At 48.1% G+C, this 23,086-nt stretch overlaps 1 protein-coding gene across 2 annotated transcripts in view; it reads right to left on the bottom strand.

Moving 5' to 3' along the window:
• The window catches only part of LOC111077304 (cyclic AMP-dependent transcription factor ATF-6 alpha), a 161,079-nt gene that overhangs the window by 239 nt on the left and 137,754 nt on the right, over positions 1–23,086 (bottom strand). Inside the window, exon 6 of one of the 2 annotated variants that reach the window (XM_041594407.1) lies at positions 1,401–1,438. The exons of the other annotated variant lie outside the window; for it this stretch is intronic. Within the exon in view, the coding sequence (XP_041450341.1) occupies positions 1,416–1,438 (23 nt within the window). The 3' untranslated portion in view covers positions 1,401–1,415. Of the gene's footprint in view, positions 1–1,400; positions 1,439–23,086 lie in introns of those variants that run through there. 2 annotated transcript variants of the gene reach the window in all.

Here is a 23,086-nt window from a genome sequence, read left to right as displayed (position 1 = left end):
TTAGTGTTTTGTAGGAGGGTGGATGTTGGTGGTTCCCACAGCCCGGATTCCAAATAAATAAAAAGTCGGGGGCGTCAAATGTAATTGGCGTGTATTTGCTGGTACAAGCTGAGGGTTGATGACGGTTGTGTAAGGGCGCGTAGGTGTCGAGAGACTGTTCTCTCCAGCTCGGCCTACGGCCAGCGCCCGTGATGGAGCGCTGAGTGGATTGCGTCCACGCCGCGCGAGAGCGAAGGGCATGGGAGAGCGCGCGAGCTAACAGAGCGCTGTTAACGCTGTTAACCGCGCTGCTGCCCTAAACATCCTCCACCCCTTGCAGGACTGCAACATCACCTCCTATGGCTGCGTACAGGCCCGGACACAATCCATCCGAAAACAGCGCTTTGGGCCACTGGAAGGCCGTCTCCTCGAGCAAGGAACCCGGGTTGGATCACCTTCTGGTAGACATCTGCTCCCAATACTATAGAGATGGTGGCCGGGCGATGGAATTGCTCATTGGCAAGGCTGATGTCGCTGAACCTGACCCGAGTCGCCTCGCTCAAGAGTCGCAGCGGCGTGCGGACGCGTAAGCGGGGCGCCAGTTTGAGGACCACGTCCAATTGGACATCGCTGGTCCTGGTGCGGATGAGCGGTGGCAACCTTCTCCGCTCCGATGCGCGTGCTGGGCAACTTGAAGTCGGCGGCCAAGGAAGCGTCAATGCAGCTCATCGGCGTGCATGGGTCGATGAGCGCCGTTGTCTCGTGGGTTTTTGTTTCCGTGTCCAAGACCACCCGGGCTGTCGGGAGGCAGCTGGTGCTTCGGTGCTGGAACAGCGAATCGACCGATGGAGCCGGATGACCCACGATGGGTCGGCGATCGGCTCGGGACACCGGAGCTGGAGACGGACCTGGAGTCGCGGCTGACGACTCCGAGCGGGCTGGACGCTGAGAGGACCCCGTCTTTGGGCGTCTTGCGGGAACCCGTTGGCGGCGATCGGCTCGGGACACCGGAGCTGAAGACGGACCTGGAGTCGCGGCCGACGATTTTGAGCGGGCTGGCCGCCGGAAGGGCCCCGTCTTGGGGCCTCTTTTCGGAGAACGGGGGCGGCGATCGGCTCGGGACACCGGAGCTGAAGACGATTCCGAGCGGGCTGGACGCTGGGACGGTCGCATGTGGAGCAACGTGTGATGGTCCTTGTGGCACACCTTGCACCGGCCACCACTTCGGCAATCCTTGCCAGAGTGCTGATGAGCCAGGCAGTTCCGGCCGTATTTGTTCACCAGCACGGCTCGGAGCCTCTTCGCCACGCTCAGCTTGAGAAAGCTACGGCAGTCCCGTAGTGGATGGCTTCCGGAGCAGACTCGGCAGCGGTAGGAAGCTTGTACTCGGGAGCGTCTGCTCCCTGAGGTGTGGTTGACACGGGGTTGTGGAGACATCAAGATCTGGATGCAAAATGAACTGGTTTGGAAAAGAAGAATCGGAAAAGCATTAGTAACGTGCCAGGAACAGGTGATAGGCACTTATCTAAGTACTGTTGGACGAACAAACGAGGGCGTTTTGGAGGCGAAAAGAACTTGGATGGAATAGTAGACAAGGAGAGGCATTATTAAACGGGCTAGGCACAGGACGCCTTCCGTTATTGTTGTACGGGACGAGGGAGTTCCCCCGGAAGGAGAACGACTTTTGCGACCGGGCGTTTGAGCACACCCCGGGCAGTAAGAATGTCTACCACCCGAACCCTGTTAACGGCGCCGGGATACACGGAGTGTACTCTTCCGAGTCGCCAGTCGTTAGAAGGCAGGTTATCTTCTTTCACGATAACCATATCGCAGATCTTAAGATTTGGCATATCCGTCTGCCACTTGTTGCGCTTGTGCAGTTCCTTGAGGTACTCATCCTTCCACCTCTGGCAGAACTGCTGGTTGAGGGCCTTCAAGTGCTGCCACTGATTAATGATCGACTGGAGGTTCTCCGTTATTTCGGGCTCTGCGGTCGCCATTAACGGTCCTCCGATAAGGAAGTGCCCTGGAGTGAGGGCCAGCAACTCCGTCGGACTTTCGGACATAGGTGAGAGTGGCCTGGAATTTAGGCATGCTTCAATCTTAGCGAGCAGCGTCGAGAGCTCCTCAAAGGTATATTTCCGGGTGGACGTGGCTTTGTAGAAAAGTGTTTTATAACTCTTTACTCCGGCTTCCCACAGGCCCCCCATATGTGGAGCTCCTGGCGGGATGAAACGCCATGCAACCCGTTGATGGCTATATGCCTCAGTCACCGAATCCTGGAACGCCTCTAGAAAGTCCCGAGAAAGTACAGTTGCTGCTCCCACGAAAGTTTTTCCATTGTCGGAATGGATACGCTGCGGACAACCTCGTCTAGCGACAAAGCGAGCGAAAGCTGCTAGAAACTTCTCGGTGGTCAGGTCGGAAGTGGCCTCCAAGTGAATGGCCTTCGTGGAAAAACATACAAATACGCACACATAACCCTTGGTGATCAGGCACGCTCTCCCGGTATAGTTCCTTATGTCGAAAGGACCTGCATAGTCAATACCGGTATGGGTAAACGGTCTGGAGAAAGAAGTTCGGTCTGTCGGGAGATCACCCATCAATTGGGTCTGTAGCTTCTTCTTGTGGATGATGCAGACCTTGCAGGAGTTCACCACGTCTTTCATCAGGTTCCGGATTCTCGGGATCCAATATTTGCAGCGAATGAGGCGCGTCATCAGTTGACTGCCGCCATGGAGAGTGATCCTGTGCGTGAAGTGAGCGAGCAGGCGAGACAGGCGGCAACTATGGGACAGGATGATTGGATGGCGCTCGTCATACTTCAGATCTTGTGAAGCTGTGATCCGGCCACAGGCTCTCATGATCCCCTGTCGGTCTAGAAAGGGGTTCAGATTCAAAATAGAGCTTGAACTTGGCACGGGACGTTTACCACTCAGGCAGTGAGATTCTTGGGGGAAGTCCCGGCGCTGAGCCTCTAAGATAAGAGTTCGCTCCGCTTCATTAATTTCCCCACTAGTGAGGTGGTCCCTACATGCGGGTGTTACTTTCCGGCAACACTGAATAAAACGTAGAACATATGCCTTCACTCGAAGAGCCTTCTCAAGCTGGGAGAATCGCTCCAGGAAATCTTCGGGTGGGCTGGAAACGAGCCCGCTGCTCTAGAGTTTGAATTGGAGTTTCGGCGGCTTGGGCTGGCCATTGATTGGAACCACGCTGGTCCATGCCACCAGAGTTGGCTACCCACCAGTTCTGGTAAAGCTACGCCTCTACTGGCTAAGTCGGTTGGGTTACGTTCGGAACGAACATGAGCCCAATGACTGGTTTCCGTTGTCTGAGCTATTTTCGTCACTCGATTGGCCACAAAGGTAGTCCAGTGGCAAGCGGGCTTGCTCAACCAGGCCAGTACAATAGTAGAATCGGTCCAGTAGAAGCATTGATGACTTTCCGTCGGCATGCTTGGCAGGATAGCCGTCGCCATTTCGGAAAGGAGCACTGCACCGCACAGCTCTAGTCGAGAAAGCGAAACGGTTTTCACGGGAGCGACTCGTGTTTTCGCCGACAGTAGATGCACCGTAATATTCTGGTCACACTCGACGCGCACGTAGATCGCTGCACCGTACGCCTTTTCGGAGGCATCGCAGAAACCGTGATGTTCGATCTTTACCGATGGCTGGTAACATACCCATCTTGGAATCTTGATCTCGGGTAGTGATGCGTAACTTGCAGAAAGTCTAGCCAGCGTTGGTACAACGAACTTGGAAGAGGTTCGTCCCAGCCCAAATCTTGCAACCAGATCTCCTGCATAAAAATCTTGGACCGGACGATGAATGGGGCTAGCCACCCCGCGGGGTCAAACAGCTTCGCTATTTGGGAAAGAACTTCTCGCTTGGTGTAGGATAACTCAAGCGTGAACACGGGAGGAACAAAGAAGAAATCGTCTGACGCCGCCTTCCAGCGAACTCCGAGGGTCTTTGCCATGCTCTCGGCATCGATTTCCAGAAAATCGGTGTGCAGGAGATGGTCACTCGGAAGCTCGTCCAAAATCTCCTTTTGGTTGGACGTCCATTTGCGCAGTGGAAAACCTGCGGAGTAGGTGATCGGGGTCACGAAACGGCAGTGTTACCACGTACTTTCCACTTGACGTTCTTGACGTGGTTCGAAGAAAATTTCTTTCGCAATAGGAGTCCGAGTCTCCTGCTACCTTGATAGGTAGATCCTCCACCTCCCAAAACTTTGTGAGAAGTTTGTCCAATGGAGCATCGCGGACGTGGGAAACTTGGGTGGAGAAAGATGCAATCTGGTTTGGAACAGCACTTGGCACTGGACCGGTAAGAAGGGTTCCCAAGAAGGGAACCACAGATGCCGGTCTGTGAGCCGCTTAACAGTATGGACGGAAGGATGTCGGCTCCGATCAGAACGTCTATCTGTGAGCTCTCATAAAATGTAGGGTCTGCTAAAGGCAGGTTCGGCAAGTCTCGCACGCGCTCTGCGGGATCGGATATGAAGGGAGATTGCCGGTTATGTCTGGCAGGACGTAGGTCGTGGCGTTTAACTGTACGCTCGGCGTCATCAGGGAGCGAATGGACAAATCACAGAGCTTCTTGGATTGAGCTGCTACAGTCTGATTTAGGCCTGAAACCTGGGCCTGAATAAGGCGGAATGGCAACTGGATGATATTAAAGAGACGTTCCGTAATGAACGTCGCCTCGGAGCCCGAGTCAATCAGAGCGCGGGCACGGAAATTTGTCCCCCGGTGGCAGATGTTGATTATCGCCGTACCGAAAAGCACCGCTCTTGTTCCCGAAGCAAAATAGTTCTGAACGTTGGGCGGAGCGACGGAAGAAGCGGGATCCTCCGCTGTTGTGGAAGTCAGCTCGCTGGGAGCTGGAGTCCCCCGATGCAGGAACGTGTGGTGGCGGGCTCCACAAGTGAAGCAACTGTGGGCGCTTTGGCATTCCCGGAGCTGATGACCTCTAGCGAAACAGTTTAAGCACAGCTGCCTTTTTTTAATGCAGCTGGCTCGTGCATCCACGGTCATTTGTAGGAAGTGCGGACACCGTCGGATCGGATGGTTCTTTTTGGAACAGAGATCACACGTTCTTCTCTTCGGACTCACCTGTGTCTGGAAGGAGTGAAACTTCCTTGGCACGGGACTACCATGAGACCGGAACGGATTGGAGTTGCTTCCGGAGGGCTGCGGATTCAAGGAACCTTTGGACGATGGTGGGGTCGGATTGCCTTTGGAAGTGGACGGGTCGCTCTCCATGGCCTCTAGCGTCAAATAGCGCTGAGTGAGGAAGGCGTCGATTTCCGTCCATGGAGGCACCTCCTTCTTGTCTGTGACGGACGCTTCCCACAAAGACCGGGTCAACTTCGGCAACTTGGAGGCACAAATAGTAACGAGGAGGCTATCCCAGTTGTCGGTCCAGACCTTGGAGTGAGCAAGGGCGGTGAGGACCCCTTGCATCGTGCTTTGAAGCTCTTTCAAAGACTCGACGGACTCGACGCGAGGCAAAAAGAGCAAAATATTTATCTGGTTGGCCACCAGGAGCCGATTATTTTCATAACGGTTTCGGAGGGCCGACCATGCCGACTCGAAATCATCGTTTGTGAGCGGGTACTTCTCGACTATGGACTTCGGATCGCCACTTGTCTTCGCGGTGAGATGGTACAACTTCTCTACCGGAGTTAGCCTAGAATTATTTAGGTAAATTGCAGTAAATAAATCTCGAAAAGTAGGCCAACGGACGTAATCTCCTGCGAAGACCTCGATGTCGCAGGGAGGCAGTCGGCAGCCGCCCTGGTAGGTTTGCGGTGCAGGCGGATGGACTGCTGTTTGGCCCAGCTGAGCATTGAGGTCGGCGAGGCACTGCTCAAATACCCCATAGCACTCGCCGTACTTCTCTCGAATGTCTTTTTGGACCCTTGGGTCCTCGTCAACCATCACTGTGGAGCAAGCTTTATATTCCGCCTCGACATCCGCCCACATACTCAGAATTTGTCCTCGGCGAACCTCGGAAAGAGATGCGGATGGAGCGGAAGTGATGCGCGCTTCCAAATGAGACAGCCGGCCAATGGCGGCGGCTAATTTGGCTCGTGCAGTAGTGGTGGCGGGTTGAGCCATTGTGATGGAAGGTCTCGAGCTGACGGGACTATTACCGAAAGAGCTGGTTGGATCGTCTTGGATCCGAGCTGGCACCTTGAGAGTGACGGGAGACGGGAAGAGAACCGACTTGGTCCTTGCAGCCGGGCTGCTACTGGCTGCTCTGGGAGTGACTGGCGACTTGATCTTTTGAGTGGGGGTAGTTCCAGAGGCGGAAGAGGTGCGTAGCCGACGTGGAGAGGTCGCAGCCAAAAGCCCTCTGCTGTCCTTGTCACCCGTTGGCATACTACTCACACACGCATAGGTTGGATGCGAAGTCAGCTGCGGAATCCGCGGATTGGCGAAAGAACAGAAAAAAAAAACTACGGCTGGGCTGGGCACCACACGAGAAGGCATTAAATCCCTTCAACACACAAAAAGAACCCACTGCTGGATGAATGGAAAGGAAAGGGCCTCGCGCGATGTTGGACAACAATTTTTAATACCAACTCGAATTATTTTTGGCCGCTCTGGATCGAGGTTCCTAAACAATGAGTGGATCAAATTGATACACGCCGAGGAGAGGAACGGTCACACTGGCTGTGGCAATATTTAAAAAAAAATATTGTTAGTGCGGCTTTCCTCCGTTTACCCTTTTGAAGGACCTTTGCAGTGGGCAACTAATCTCCTTATCTAGTGCGGATGGATTGTGGACGGAATTGGTCGATTTCTTGCTGCCCTTGTTATGCCGTGGAGGTGGTAGGGCCGATAGGATACACGAGCACGAGGATCGGAGCCAAGAAATTAACTGCTACTGGTGTGGCGTAGACTATCGGAACGAATATGCAATAAAGAAAAAAAAATAATTCCTTATACAGTCGTCTGTTAGTGGAAGCGGAACAAACGTAGGACTATGTATTTTTGGATAATTCGGCAGCTTGAATTTATTTCTTGTCTTAAATTTGGTGTTCGTGATACCGATAGTTTTTCTTAAATTTTGTCACCTCTAATTTCCCACGGACATACAATTCGACAATTGGCACGAAAAAATGCGAAATCGCTGCGGAAATGAGCTGTGCCTGGGTGGAGGATAATTAGTTACGGAATTGGAGATAATATCACGTATTGTGGCGACCAAAGTTATTGCTGGAACGCGTAAACTGCTCGGAATCGCAGATTTTTATTGTTAAGTGTATGTGGATATGAGCGGAATGTATGTGTGGGATGCGGTATTTAAATACGGAGTGTGGTATTTTTGTATGTGCGTTATGTTATTTTTATGTACATATATAGTTGGTAATATAGATCCATCGATATAGATATAGATCGATCTATTGCAGCCAACTATGGAAATAAATATGTGTATATAGATGTCGGAATAAAAACACTTAATAATTGTTGGGGTGGGTTTTTGTTCTGTTAGCACTTGGATGTATGTATGTATGTATGTGTATGTATTTATGGATGTGTATATATATTTGTATGTAATTATGGAGATGCGGAGCAGCTCTTGCGAATTGGCATGCACATATGTTTTAGTGAATTGGGGTGCAGTTGGATTTTGTTGAATATATTTAATTTTTCACAACTCATGCCCAAACAGAACGGAAGAACTACCGTAGCACTGGTTGTTGGAGGCGACGGAACGGAGAACGGCCGGAATCGCCGATAATATGGCGTTGGCGAAAGAGAAGGAAGCACAGAGAAGGATATCACTGTATGCACAGATATGTATATAAGAATATATATACATATATCGCGGAACTCGGACTTGGTGGGGAATAAATCAAAAACGCACTAGGAAGCGATTTGCTAAGACGAAATCGTACTTATCTTCGGAACGTAGCGATGAAATCCACCGATGCTTGCAGGTGGGACTCCTCCTTATAGGGAAGGCGAAGATCCGGCTCGAAAGACCAATGTTTTGTAGAAGGGTGGATGTAGGTGGTTCCCACAGCCCGGATTCCCAATAGATAAAAAGTCGGGGGCGTCAAATGTAATTGGCGTGTATTTGCTGGTACAAGCTGAGGGTTGATGACGGTTGTGTAAAGGCGCGTAGGTGTCGAGAGACTGTTCTCTCCAGCTCGGCCTACGGTTAGCGCCCGTGATGGAGCGCCGAGTGGATCGCGTCCACGCCGCGCGAGAGCGAAGGGCATGGGAGAGCGCGCGAGCTAACAGAGCGCTGTTAACGCTGTTAACCGCGCTGCTGCCCTAAACAGTTAGACTTATTATAAAATAAGTATTCCTAATAACCCCGAATCGGCTATATAGGGCTAACACGGTGAAAAGTTCGGATAACGGGCAAACGGTACTTCGCGCAGAGCGACTAGAGAGAGCGGATCGCTAGGCCCAGGCAAAACCCCGTTATAGGGAACGGTGGACACTGGCCCAAGACCATAAAAAGGGGAGCGCGACCGTCACTCAGCTCTTTTGCACACGTGTTACAAGAAAAAAAAGGGTATAATGAAGCAGCATTTGATGAGGTATCTGTCAGAGCAAGGGAGTTTGATGCGACGGGGATACTATTCCTCCATGTCCCAGAGCCAGCGACGGGCAAACCGGCTCTCGCGTGACGGAGGGATGTGTCCCCCGAGCTGCAGCTCCTTGCGTCCCCACTGATATCGTCGGCAGGATCGATGGGATCCACTGCGTCGGCGGTCGTGTCACCGGGATGCAGCGAGGCTGACAGCGACCTGTTAATGACAGGCTGGGATCCGACACCCACGAAGGGCGAAATACGGCGCGGGATCTTGATCGGAGCCGAGAGATGGAGTGCGAAGAAGTCGGGAGTCGGCGGGCGAGGCCCGAGAAGCGTCCCAAGGTGGAAAAACGGCCAAAGGCACACGCGCCGACGGAGCGCCAGGACCGACCAGCGAAGCAGCCGAAGGACCCCGAGGCACCGGCCAGGAAGCCTGCGGCCAGGGTCGCGTCACAACCAACGACGGAGGCCGAGGATCAAGCCGCCGAGGAGAAGCGCATTGCGGAAGGGCGGCGGCGTATGGCGATAGAAACCGCGATGTAGACGCTGCGGCGGCAGCAGGTGTGGGAGGACGCGCAGGCGCTGGCCCAAAGGCTGAAGGCCGAGCAGGAGGCGGACCAAGCGGCCAAGGAGGCCAAGATGCTACATCTGCTATCTACATATACAATGTATATTCTATATCTAACATGTAGATTGTTCAATATACATGTTCCATTTAGATTCTACATCTCCTCCGCTAGGGGTTGCTTGCGCACATAACGAGGCAGAGTGTGCGAGCGAGAAAGAGAATGAGTAGCGTGTCTCTGGCTGGGGAGGCGGAAGAACCAACAGAAAATTAATTTCTTCATTCTGGCTATAATTATGATCCGATCTAATTCAGATTCGACAATCTGGTAGATATGCGCATTCTCTACGATACTGCGGTTTCATCGTATCTTTAAAAATGTGCCTGCCACAGATTTTCGTCCTTTGTGGGGGCGGAAGTGGGCGGGGCATAGCAATGTGATATCACATGAACCTGGAAACCAAATTTGGTTGCCGTAGCTCAACAAGACGGACAGACATACAGACGGACAGACAGACATGGCTATATTCTGGTAAACTCACATTATTTAGTGTTTTTGATGCAAGAATTCATGGATCAAATTTTGAGAAATCTCGTGTCTCGTGTATGATTGATTGCTTTTGGCTTATATCGATTGCTGATATATCGATTAGAATACGCAATAAATCGCAAAGAAAAAGAAATAAACAAAGCCAAATTATTAAAATATCATGAAATTAGCTCAATACTTCAGTTTTACGAAGAAATATTCGAATTTAATGTGACTGTTTTTTGTTGCGAGTCGCGAATCTTCGAAGCCAATATCGTTAGGTTCTGAGCCGATTGTATTGGCGACGTCGCGATAGTCAGGTATAGATGTATGATCGTTCACCAGAACTCAAAACAGGATGGATGAGATAAATCACTGATCGCTGATCCAGTTGTCCTGGTGAACGCGCCCACTAACATGTAAATCAGGCACTACTTGTTTTGTTGATTAATTTTTAATTCTTGAGGAACTTATTTATAGATAATGAAAAACTTTATATAGAAAAAATGCCACATACTCTGGTTATCATTTAAAAAAAAAACCTCATGCAATTTTGTTCACGCGTTGTGGAGAAATGAAATGAAATAGGCGTTCAAACACACACTTTTGGACCAAATTTAAGATTTTTAAAATTAATTTTTAATTCTTAAGGAACTTATTTATATAAAAGTATAAATTTGTTTTTTGCAAACCATGCCACATTTTTTGGATATCATTTAAATAAAAATAGGATCATCGTTCGTTCTCTTTCGTAGTGACCAGATGTGTTTTTTTTGAGCTCCGCATTTTCCTTTTATTTTGTAGCCGGTGTCTTTATCTTTAAATTAACCCTCCTACTAACTAACATTAAAATCAATCTTTACCGCGGGTTCATGCCTAAGAATTGTGTAAAAACACAACTTATTTGATTAATTTTGTGCGTCGGTAAGTCACAAACACACGTGTTGTTGCTTTTCGTAAGTACGCCCTCTCATTACATTTAGCCGCTCTTTGTCGTAGTTATTCCCGTCTATCACTCTCTCTCTCTGTATTACCTATCTCTCAATAACTGTTCTTTCTCTCTCGCTCTTGTAACTTTCTGTGCAGTAACGCTCTCACTCATAAGCTGCTACTGCAACCACTCTCCTCTCTCATCTTATTTTTACCGATTTCGCTTTAAGCATTGCTCTAAGCATTTGCTCTGCACATTGGTCTGATTGCTATTTGTTTTGAACTTTCTTATCCTCGAATAATCCTAGTAGTCAGACCAGTGCCCCATCTTTACCCTCATCTTCACGCTCAACTTCTACCCATCCAAAAAACGAACTTCCTCTCTTTTAGTTACCTACCAGAATGCTAGACGCTTGCGTAGTAAGCTCAGCAGTCTTTTGCTTGAGAGTTTCGCATTCTCGTCCCATGTTATTGTGTTTATCGAGACCTGGTTAAAGCCGGACGTCCTTAGTTCCGAAGTTTTGGCAGGTTGGTACACAATTTTTAGAAATGACCGTTCGTCTCGACGTGGAGGTGGGGTCCTCATTGCAGTGGACTCAAACTTATCGTCGGAACATTTCATGGTCAGGGTTCAACAAGACCTGGAATTCCTTTGCGTATAACTGGTTCTCCCAGCCTTTTCCCCATTTTACTAAAGAGCTATCCAGTCTAAAAAACTTTCACTTGGTCCTGACGGAGTTCCCGGCTGTGTACTCAGGTACTGTGCCGATGCTCTGTGTGGACCCCTGCTTAAACTATTCACACTATCCATTAACTCTTCATGCTTCCCCACATCTGGATGGAATCTTTTATTATTCCGCTCCATAAGAAAGGTAGCAAGTCTGATGCAAATAATAATAGAGGTATATCTAAGTTATCCGCTATTCCTAAAATGTTTGAAAAAAGTTTAACTCTGCATTTGCAAAATCTCTGCAAATCACTTAGATCTCCGTCTCAGCACGGATTTATAAGGCGACGATCAACAACCACAAATTTATTAGAGTTTACCTCTTTTATCATTAAAGGCTTCCAATGTAACTTGCAGATGGATGCACTGATTTCAGTAAAGCATTCGATTCTGAAATTCCCTTCTTGCACAAAAACTTGATCTTTTAGGGTTTCCGCCTAATCTTTTGAGATGGATTTTTAGTTACCTTCGTTCTAGGTCTCAAAGAGTCCTCTTCAAAAACTCCTTCTCTTAACCTGTTAAGGCTACTTCTTTAGTACCACAGGGCAGCCCCCCATTTATATTCAACCTCTTTATTAATGATCTGCCTTCAGTATTAACAAACTCTCGAGTACTCATGTATGCGGATAACGTTAAACTCTGTGTCCAGTATAAGGACATTTCATTTCACTCTCGCTTGCAATCCGATATCAATAATTTTCAGTCATGGAGTTGTACAAATATGTTGCACCTAAATGCCTCGAAATGCAAAGTAATGACATTTCATTGCTTAAGCACCGTTTTGGCTCCTTATAGCCTCTGCGGTGGTTCTCTTGAGAGAATTACCTTGGTTGATGATCTTGGTGTTAAACTAGACCCAAAGTTAAAGTTTTCTGAACACATTTCTACCATGGTAAATAAGGCCATGGGTGTGCTTGGGTTTATAAAGAGGTGGTCAAAGGAATTTGTCGACCCCTATATAACGAAGACTCTCTATATCTCGCTTGTTCGTCCGGGTACGGCTCTTGTGTACTTTTACTTTTACTGTTTGCTCTGCGTGGTCTTAAGTGTGGTGCAGGTGTGAGACTGCCTTCTTACCCTCGTAGAAAAATGCTTGGGGTGATTTTTATACACAACCTGATCAAGGGTGACGTTGCCCTGACTTGTTGAGCCGCATAAACTTTACGATTCCTGTTAGATCTACTAGAAACTTTATTCCTTTGTTCCTTCCGCTTTGTAGATGAAATTATTCCTTGCACGGACCATTTAGGATCCTATGCTCGGACTTCAATTCCCCCTACACTAAAATATCCACTACTAATTCCCTTCCTCTTCTTAAATCTTGTCTGGACGTTGATATGCAATGACTGCACCATCAAGTGGCCCATGCGACACCAGGCCGAAGCCTGTTACGCGCAGAACCCAGGCAGAAACGCAGCTCTCCTCCCGCCCAACCGACCGAGGGGCGCTGCCGCTTGACGCGCGACGCGTGTTACCGAACCGATCGCGAGCATGCAGGAAAGATAGGTGTTAGACTAAAATTCGAGGAAAATTAGAGCTAAACACAACTCAAAGAGCTAAACATGCAAAGATAGCTAAGAAATATAACTAATTACGGGAAAGGTATGTTAGTATTAGTGATGAGTCAGGGTTATCTACGTCACCCTTGATCAGGTTGTGCATAAAAATCACACCAAGCATTTTTCTACGACTAACTAACGTTGGAAGGTTTATTAAAAGCAATCTACGAGGATAAGACGGCAGTCTCACACCTGCATCCCAGTTAAGGCCACGCAGAGCAAAAAGTAAAAAGTTTTTCTGGACTGATTCTATACGGTCCGTACTCTAAAATCGGACGAACAAGCGAGATGTAAAGAGTCTTCGTTATATAGGGGTTGTCAAATTCCTTTGACCACCTCTTTATAAACCCAAGCACACCATGGTAGAAATGTGTTCAGAAAACTTTAAATTTGGGTCTAATTTAACAACACTCTTTTAGAAAGATGTATCGCCAAGTGATGGTGAATGAAGCGGACAGGCAGTTTCAGTTGATCGTGTGGAGAAGAGACCCATCTAAGTCCTTGAGAATATACCAGCTCAACACTGTAACATATGGGACTGGACCTGCCCCATTTTTGGCTATTCGGTGTTTGAAAAGGTTGAGTGAGTCTGCAAAGCTCTCATTCCCAAAGGCTGCTAAAGTTATCGGGTCCGACTTTTATGTCAATGGTGCTGGTTGCGTGGAGGAGTTAAAGACAATTAAGTCTGATGTGGCTCAGGTTCTTCAAACCGCAGGGTTTGAGCTGACCAAGTGGTTCTCGAACTCACCTGAGGTCACAGCATCCGAGAGCACAGTTAAACCGATAACGATCTCGGACTCCGAGTCAACCAAGGCGTTGGGAATATCGTGGCTACCGCATGAAGACGTCTTAAGGTTTCAAATTGACAGTTCAGTCATGGGTCTCCGAGCGACAAAACGGAACATATTATCGGTGACATCAAAGCTGTTTGACCCCCTTGGTTTGTTAAGCGCCTTGGTAATCAAGGGAAAGATAGCGCCGCTCAAGACGAAAACGCTTCCAAGGCTTGAGTTATGTGCCGCTCACCTTCTCGCAGATCTCTGTCACCGACTCAAATCGCTACTCGAGGTGCCGATTGAACGAATGGTATGATGGTCGGATTCGGAAGTGACCCTTCATTGGACCGATCCCACCCTTCGTCGTTATCAACATTCGTTGCGAACCGAGTAGCGGAGATTCAGGAGTGGTCAGATGATGCTACGTGGCGGCATGTTCCAACTAAACAGAACCCAGCAGACATAGTTTCGAGAGGTTGTGACATTGAGGAGATTTCGCAGTCTATATGGTTTAGTGGACCAGCGTTTTTGAAGGAAGAAGAAGAGAGCTGGCCCAGAAACCCCCACTTCGAGCTTTCTGAGGAAGAGCTGAAGCTGGAAACCAGGAAGACAGCGGTCGGACTGACCGTGGCCGCTAAATCAAATGATTTAGTGGAAATAATCGAAGGATACTCGTCACACCTCAAGCTGCTAAAGTGTTCGTTTACGTGTTCCGCTTCATCCGAAAATGCAAAGACAAAAATCTTAAATTTGAAGTCACTCCGTCACCAGTAGAGTACGATGAGGCTTTTCACAAAATTGTCGAGCTGATCCAAAAAAACGAGTATCAGGAAGAGATCGAAAGGGTTCGTAAAGGCACTAGGTTAGGCCCCAGTCTTCAGCGATTGAATCCCTTCATCAACGAAGAAATGGGGACTTGGTGCTCTTTTTCGTTGTTGCGAGTTGGGGGGCGACTAGTTAACGCTCCTATGTCATACCATGCCAAGTTTCCTCTGCTGTTGAAAAAACGCTCGCAGTTTGTGCAGACCTATGTTCGCTATCTGCATCAAACGAATTTTCATGCCGGCCCACGAGCACTTGTAAGCATCCTTAGGCAGCGTGTTTGGATAGTAAACGCTCAGGAGGTCTGCAGGGCAATGGTCAGGTCGTGCATTCGCTGCTTTAAATGCAAGCCTCAACTCCAGACCCAAATGATGGAAAATCTACTCGCAGACCGGCTCCGCGCTCTCCGCCAATTCGCAGTATGTGGCGTTGATTTTTGTGGCCCAGTCTATACGACACTAAAAATTCGTGGAAGGCCCCCTTATAAGTCCTACATAGCGTTATTTGTCTGTTTTGCGTCCAAGGCGGTTCATCTAGAAATTGTCTCCGATCTAACGTCTAACTCCTTCTTATTGGCTTTTCAAAGGTTCGTTGGTCGTCGAGGATGTCCGCTCCGCGTGAACTTCGACAACGCGACAAATTTCGTCGGAGCAAGTCGCCACTTCGACGAGCTGATGAGGACGCTAGAGACGGAAGCGGACTCAATTCGAGAGTTCGCAGCGAGAAGCAGCTGCGAGTTCGCCTTCCTGCCACCTCGAGCTCCGCACATGGGCGGACTGTGGGAAGCAGGAGTGAAGTCGGCCAAAAACCTCCTGCTGAGGTCGGCCGGAAGCGCACTCTTCACCGCCGAGGAGCTGGAGAGCGTGGGCATCGAGGCGGTGCTGAACTCGCGCCCTCTGGGACCAAAAAGCCCCGACCCAAGCGACGGAGACGCCCTGACTCCCGGGCACCTGCTGACAGGCGGGCCGCTTATCGCACCCCCAGCCCCCCGGACCCCGGACCAGGAGGGTCTGAGTTGCTTAAGGCGATGGCGGCTTGTCTCGTCAGCCAGGCGAATGTTCTGGCAGCGATGGTCCCGAGAGGCTGTGCTGGGCTTGCAAATAAGATGCAAGTGGCACCAGGAGCAGCCCAACGTCGAGGAAGGCGACGGGCGAACCTGTGCAGACGGGAGCGGAGCAGCGTTGAGTATAGGTTAGGTTAGGTTTATAGGGCTGCTCGACTGAAGTCGAGGTCACTCGGAGGCAAGTCTGCCCATTGTGATGCCCACACTCGTCACGGGATATTGTCCGGTGCCTAGGGAGGTTTCGCGAACCATCCCGAGGCCTCTATAAAGAGCACCAGTTTCTCTAGAGGCATGTTTGCCAGGCTGTCCAGATCTTCGTAGAAGGCGCTACCGAGTATTCGGTGACGCCTCCCCATGAGTGCAGGACAGTTGCAGAGAAGGTGCTCTCTATTTCCTCCTCGTCCCTGCAGCTGCGGCAGAAGTCATGGTGGGGCAGTCTGTACCTTGTGGCCATGCGGCCGATGACACAGTGCCCCGTTATAGCTCCCGTCAGTGTTCGCACCCGACTCTTCCTGAAGCTTAGGAGAGTCTTGGTGCGTTTAAGGTCATAGTGGGGCCAGAGCGAGCGAGAGATCTCACAGTTGGGTGTGGTGTTCCACCTCCTGTCCGATCTCGTTCTGGCTCGGCCCATCATCTGCGAGATGATGTCTCGTAGTGGTCTCCTTATGTCGCTGACTGCGTCCGCCATTGGCTTGGCCGATCCAGTTCTGGCACATTCGTCCGCACTCTCGTTGCCCGCTATGTCGGTGTGACCCGGAACCCACGTGAGTGTGATTGAGTGCGCGCTGATCTGGTTTAGTGCGTCCACCGTATCACGTACGAGTCTGCTTGTGGTCTTGCAGGATACCAGGGCTTTGACGGCAGCTTGACTGTCAACGCAGATTGCTATGTTCCTCGGAGGTATCTCCAAGGTGTATACCAACTTTGCCGCTGGCCATACTGCATATATCTCCGCCTGGAATACACTGCACCAGTCTGGTAGTCTTAGGAATATGTTGGTTGCTAGTTCTTCGGAGAAGATTCCAGCTCCTGTCCCTTCGGCCGTCTTTGACCCGTCGGTGAAAATGGAGAGCTCGTTCTGCCCCAGGACAGTGTTACTCTTCCATTTCTCCCTATCAGGTATGTGTCCTTTAAAGTTTCTTTTCCATGAGAACTCTGAGACACAGTAGTCACTCCACCTGGCCGTTTCACTATTTTCCATACGGAGTGTAGTGGCGTGGCCATAAGGCGATGGCTTGAAGAACTGCGCGGCTAATAGCCTAGTGGCACTTGTCTCAGCCTTGCACTTAAGATGAAGGTCTATCGGTTCCAGGCCTAGGCATGCTGTCCGTTGGACTCTACGGAGGTTCTCCAGGTGGGATTTGGTGTTAACCGCTTCCCACCATACCATGCCTCCGTATGTCAGGATGGGTCTTATTACCGCTGTGTACATCCAATGGATGATGTGCGGCTGTAAGCCCCATGTTCGTCCAAAAGTCTTCCTACAGGTGTAGAAAGCTGCCATTGCCTTTTTCTTCCTTTCCTCCGTGTTTCTCTTCCAGGAGAGTTTGGAGTCAAGGATGACACCAAGATACTTGGCTTCGCTCGATAGCTCTAGTGTCGTTCCACCGATTGCTGGTAGTTTGAAACTCGGTATCTTATATCTTCGTGAGAACAGCACCAGTTCTGTTTTTTTGAGGATTGACCCCTAAACCGTTCTGGCGTGCCCAGCTGGCGGTAGTGCCCAGTGCAGATTCTAGAAGGTCACTGATTGTGGGCAGAAATTTACCCGTTACCAGTATTACTAGATCGTCTGCATAGGCCGTAACCTTATATCCGCAGCGTTGAGTATAACTCCTCTTGAATAGTCGGTCCGACCATCAGAATGTCATTCAAGGCCACCTGAAAGGACGTCTTCGACGACGCCGAAGGATACACTGATGTGGAATTACGTAGTGTGGAGCAGAAGGAAAAGTATTGTCAGTCGACGACATATGACCTAAGGAGAGGTACTCTTCCATGAATTCCAAGTACATTTTCTTCAACTCAGGGTCGCGGGACAATCTTCTTTCAAGCGACAAAAACCGCCGTTTAGCAATCTCGAAGGAATTGCCCAAGCAGTTTAGATCGGATTTAAACGGCAGCCGTACTTCAAATCGACCTGAAGGCAAGACTTGAGTAGTCTTTCTATAATGCTCCTCACATAACTTGTGTTCAGGAGATAAAGACTTTTTAGGAGATGGCAATTCTTCTAGTGACCAAAACTTTTGTAGTGTGCTGTCGATAGACACCAGTGACTCTTCTCGACAACTCAGACAGTTCCTTGCTTCCTGGGTGACAGTCACCTTTGGACTGTATCTTCCAGACACAATCCAACCGAGAAGCGTTTTCTGCAGAGTTGGATAGTCAGGACCTTGTCTAATTTGACCAACCGATAAGAGTTCGAAAAATTACTCTGCACCTATCAACATATCTTTTCTTTGTGGCTTGTAGAAATATGGGTCTGCAAGAGGTAGGTTCTTCGGGATTTTCCAGTCACTCACATTAGGTGCGTGATCAGGGTGGTATCCCGAGATTGACTTCAGAATCCAGAAATCGACCGAGAACTCACTACCATTGATTAGCGACTTCCCCACCGTGTGTATCTTTTTCTTGACTTGTGAATTTGATTCTCCAATTCCAAGCAAGTTGATGCACGACTCCTCCCTACGGATCTGAGCGCTGTGCCAGGTCCTCAGTTATGAAGTTAGTTTGTGACCCAGAGTTAAGCAGTGCTCGGGCCAAAACGTACTCTCCATTTTTAGTTCGTACGCTTACGATCGACTGGCAAGGTCTCTATCCAAAGCTGTCGCATGGAGTGCATGCGAAGTGGAAGGGTTACTCTGACTAGGAGGGGGAGAAGAATTCTCTGGGGGTGATGGTAACGCTAAACTTTTATCCACAACTGTGTATCTATGCAATAAGGCATGATGTGAGCGGCCACACACTCGACACTTGCTAGCTTTGCATCGTACCACAGTGTGTCCTTGTTGCAGACAGTTGATGCAGAGCGATGCCGATTTGACAAATTCGAATCTTTGCATCACTGCAAGCCGCGCAAATGGACTGCAAGTAGTCAACAAATGGTCTTTTGCATTGCAGTAACTACATTGTTGGTTTTTAGCATTTAGCAGTAGAGTAGAGCAGTAGAGTACGCGAATGAGCTCCGATTGTGAGGCTTGCTTGGCACAGCTTTCTGCTCCTGCTTTGGTTTTGCCGATTCTTCGGCCGAAAGATGCTGATATCTGCGATTAAGCAATTTTTCGCAGTCAGCCCAAATCGGCAGCTTTTCATAATCGAGCTGTTCTTCCCATTTTTGTTTGGTCACAGGATCGACTCTGTTCAATACGAGATGAATAAGCATTGCATTCGAGATCTTTTGGTCATCGCCTATCGACAACAAGGAACCATATATCGATGAAGTGGTATCGATTAGGTTCCTTAAGGACGATGCAGATTGCTTTGTCATTTTGGGAAGACTAAATAGGGCAGCAAGATGGTTCATAAAGATCAGACATTCGTTATCATAGACCCGTTTTAAGCTAGCCATGGCTTTCTCATAATTACTCTCGGTTACTTTGAACGCCCTTACCGTTCCCAACGATTCACCAGAGACGCATGAAAGCAAATGGTTAAACTTTTCGATAAGTGGAATGCTTTCGTCATTGTGAACAAGAGTCTCAAATAAACTAATGAAGCTTTTGAAATCCGAATATTTTCCACTGAAATTTGGCAGAGCTAACTTCGGAAGTCGAGCACGAGTTGGGGCAACAGAAGCTGATACTGAAGGCATTGTATCACTGGCTGTCTTCAAGGCGTCGATAAGCGACATTATGTTTGCCTTGGTTACAAGCGAGAGTTCTTCCAACTCGGCTCCAAAGTCATCGTCACTATCTATTTCTTCGATTGATTCTTGAACTTGGCTTGCCTTGGCTATAGTTGCTTTCAGTACTTCGAGTCTGCACTCGAGCTCTGCCAACTGCAGCGGAATCTCCCCAGCTTCCAGCCGGTCCGCTAGTCGGCGAATGCCTTTGTCACGGGAGCTGAGCTTCTTTTTCAGCTCTTCAAGAATAGGCTTATGATCCGATTTAGGATTGATCTTGACTCTCGATACTTAAGTGAATCACTAATCAGGGCTTTTCTCACGATAATATTATTTGCTGCGGCGCAAATTGTCGAAACAGGAAGGTGTACCCAAATTAGGTCGAAAACAATATACCCGGCGACTAGAGGGTATCGCACCACTTAGCGATCGGTTTAATACGGACCTAGGGTGTTGAAGCCAAATGAGGCGAAAAACCGATATACCCGACGATTAAAGGGTATCGAGGCACTTGGCGATCTGTTGGCGCAGGCGTGCCAACACAAAACACACAAGAACAACAACAAACAGCAACGGTGACAAGCGAAAGCGAAAACGAAAAATTCACCGCTGAAGCTATGCGAACATATGTATGCACATGTGTGTGTGTCTAAGCTGTGTTGGCGCTTGTGTCTGCTGGGCCTGGCTGACCGACCGATAGACACCCAATTGAATTGCGAGGCACGCTTTGACAATTTGACAGTTGGATCCTTTGCACCAAAACTATATACCCGACGATTACAGGGTAGCGCGTCGCTTGGCGAACGGTTTGACTCAAACGCGCCAAACAAAAGAACACACCAACAACAACGACGGTCAGCAACGGTGACGAGCAAAAGCGAGAACGAAAATTCACCGCTGCAGCTGCTACGTTGGTATGTGTGCGCTTGGCCAATGACCCAACTATATATTTGCGCAACGAAAACGAGAAAGGGGGAAAGGGGCGACAGTGATTGCAGTTATAAATTATATGTATATATGTTCTGCGTCCAAGATGGTTTGATGTATGTGAATATGTGATATATGTAAATACATGCAAATCTAGCTCTACTATGTCATACAGATGTGCCAAGAATTGAAAGCGAGGTGCACTTATTTTAGCACAAGACAGTAACTGCGAGATTTTAATGATTTTGTCTTTACTCGAGCTTTCAATTTTTTGCACAAATACCTCTAGTATGTATGTAATAAGATCCTGGCAATTCCACTTTCCTTGGCAAACGTCTTTTGGAATTTATATCCCTCGGTGGTTGAGATCGCTAGGTATTTTTTTGTTGTTGTATGTTTGTTAGCCGACCGTCGCGGTAGTTTTAGGTGTGGGTGTGTTATTTGGGGTTTGATCTGCTGCACACACACGCGACGCGGGCAGGTGTATATTATATACACTTAAACATTCAATATTTGTTTGACATATGTTTTTCACCACTCGTGTCACTGTCACTTTCTGCCTTTTAACTATACTAATTTGCAAGTCCACCCGGGGGCGCCATGAAACTGCAACCAAAAGATTTCTGGCATTAGAGCGACGGATTTCACCAGACACCTGGAAAAGCTAAGTAGAATTCATGAATGAATATGAAGGACTTGGACACATGAAGATGGTTCCAGCATCACAGGTGCCGGAGAGTCACTACTTCGTACCACACCACTGTGTACTCAAACCGGAGAGCACCAGCACAAAGTTACGGGTCGTTTTTGATGCATCATGCAAATCAACAAGCGGAAAGTCTCTAAACGATATTCTGCATGCCGGACCCACAGCTCACAGTGAACTTATGTCCATTCTACAACGTTTTCTTACACAAAAGTACGTATTCACAGCGGACATCGATAAAATGTACCGACAAGTGTGGATAAATCCCGAGGATCAATTTCAACAGATGATAGTCTGGAGAAACAATCCATCTGAAGATATCAGGTACTATCGCTTAAAAACACTCACATATGGGACCACATCTGCTCCATTCCTGGCAACGAAATGTCCGGATCATTTGGCAACTCGGAGCCAAAACAGATTACCTATTGGATCTGCTGCATCGAAGAACGAATACAAGTTCAACAAGAACTTAATAAAATATTGCTACCGTTCAGCATTAAACTTTGCAAATGGTGCTCCAACAACGACCAGCTATTGCAAGAAAACCGCAAAGAGGACGTTGTCAACGACGTTAAACTAGGTGAAACATTAGAGCAATACAGTTGCCCCAATATAGTTGCCCAGTGATAGTCAAGGCAAAAATATTTATGCAACAACTGTGGGAGCTTAAACTCGATTGGGACGATGAACTGCCGTTACAACTCCAAAACGAATGGAAGAAGTTCCAGTAGGACATACAATCATTAAACTCAATGGAGATTCCCCGGCACGTATATGATGGAAAAGTGCCAGTCACCCAGGATCTACATACCTTTGTAGACGCATCGGAACGAGCCTATGGCGCGGCAGTGTACGTACGAGCCACCTACAAAAACACACAGGTCTCTGTACGACTATTATGCTCAAAGTCTCGAGTAGCACCCACCGCAAAATAATCCCTACCACGTCTAGAACTGTGCGCTGCAGTTTTAGGTGCCGAACTCACCAATCGAGCTAGAAGGGATCTCCATATGAACCTTGACACAGTATCAGAAAGCTTCTGGACTGATTCCACTGTTGTACTGTCCTTGATTAACGCATCGGCGTCCACATACCACACCTTCGTGGCAAATCGAATCGCCAAAATCCAGGCATTGACTAACCAACTACAATGGCGTCATGTTTCATCAGCCAACAACACAGCAGATGTCCTTTCGAGAGGAATCCTAGCAAGCAATCTAATGGATCATAGCCAATGGCTATACGGACCATTATTCTTGCACGGATCAGGAGATAAATGGACAAAAACACCCATCATTGAGCCCAGCAATCTCGAGAGAAAGGCTAAGAATGTCAGCTTGCCAATCGCATCTAGCTCTCTTGGAGAAGAGTTATACACATGCAGATATAGCAACTTCATCAACAAACTACAACGTATTGTAGCGTACATGTTTCGCTTCTGCTATAAAACTAATAGAGCACCTACAACGACACTTTGCGCAGGAGAACTAAGGTGTGCTCGCACAATGATCCTACGATTGATTCAACAAGTTGAGTTCACAGCGGATTTAAAACAGTTAAAACGCTATAAAACAGTGGATAAAAAGAGTTCGATCATTTTTGGTAAAAAGTATTTTTTGTCTATTTTTTCACCTTTGACGTTTGTTTACGAATTTTAGCTCCACCGTTTATTCATAGATTTTAATGAACAATACCTTAAACGACGCGCAATTAATGCGTCTATCTAAAACCAAAAATGTTGGCCAAGAATTATTTTTTTTTCGACTTTTCCCGAGTTTTTAAAGTCAAAATTTCAAAAAATAATACCGCAAAAAATCATGAAATTTGAATTTGAAAGCTTAATGTCTTCCAGGCGTTAAGCTGCAGATACAAAACGTCTGGGTCGGATTTATAGCTGCGTTTGTCAGCTTTTCAGAACTGCAAAGTTCTATGCAACCAGATATAAAAAACTTAAAAAAAAAACAACAAAAAATATGAGATTTTAAAAAATTCTTTTAAAAAAAACTACATCATAAAAAAAAACCATAATTCGTTAAAAATTGTTAAGCCCCGAAATCTATAAGAATCTAAATTTTGGGCCACAGCCTAATTCTAG

Source organism: Drosophila obscura, unplaced genomic scaffold, assembly GCF_018151105.1.
Source record: "Drosophila obscura isolate BZ-5 IFL unplaced genomic scaffold, ASM1815110v1 contig_25, whole genome shotgun sequence".
Taxonomy (NCBI): Eukaryota; Metazoa; Arthropoda; class Insecta; order Diptera; family Drosophilidae; genus Drosophila; species Drosophila obscura.
This window is presented reverse-complemented; position numbering and strand designations above follow the sequence as displayed.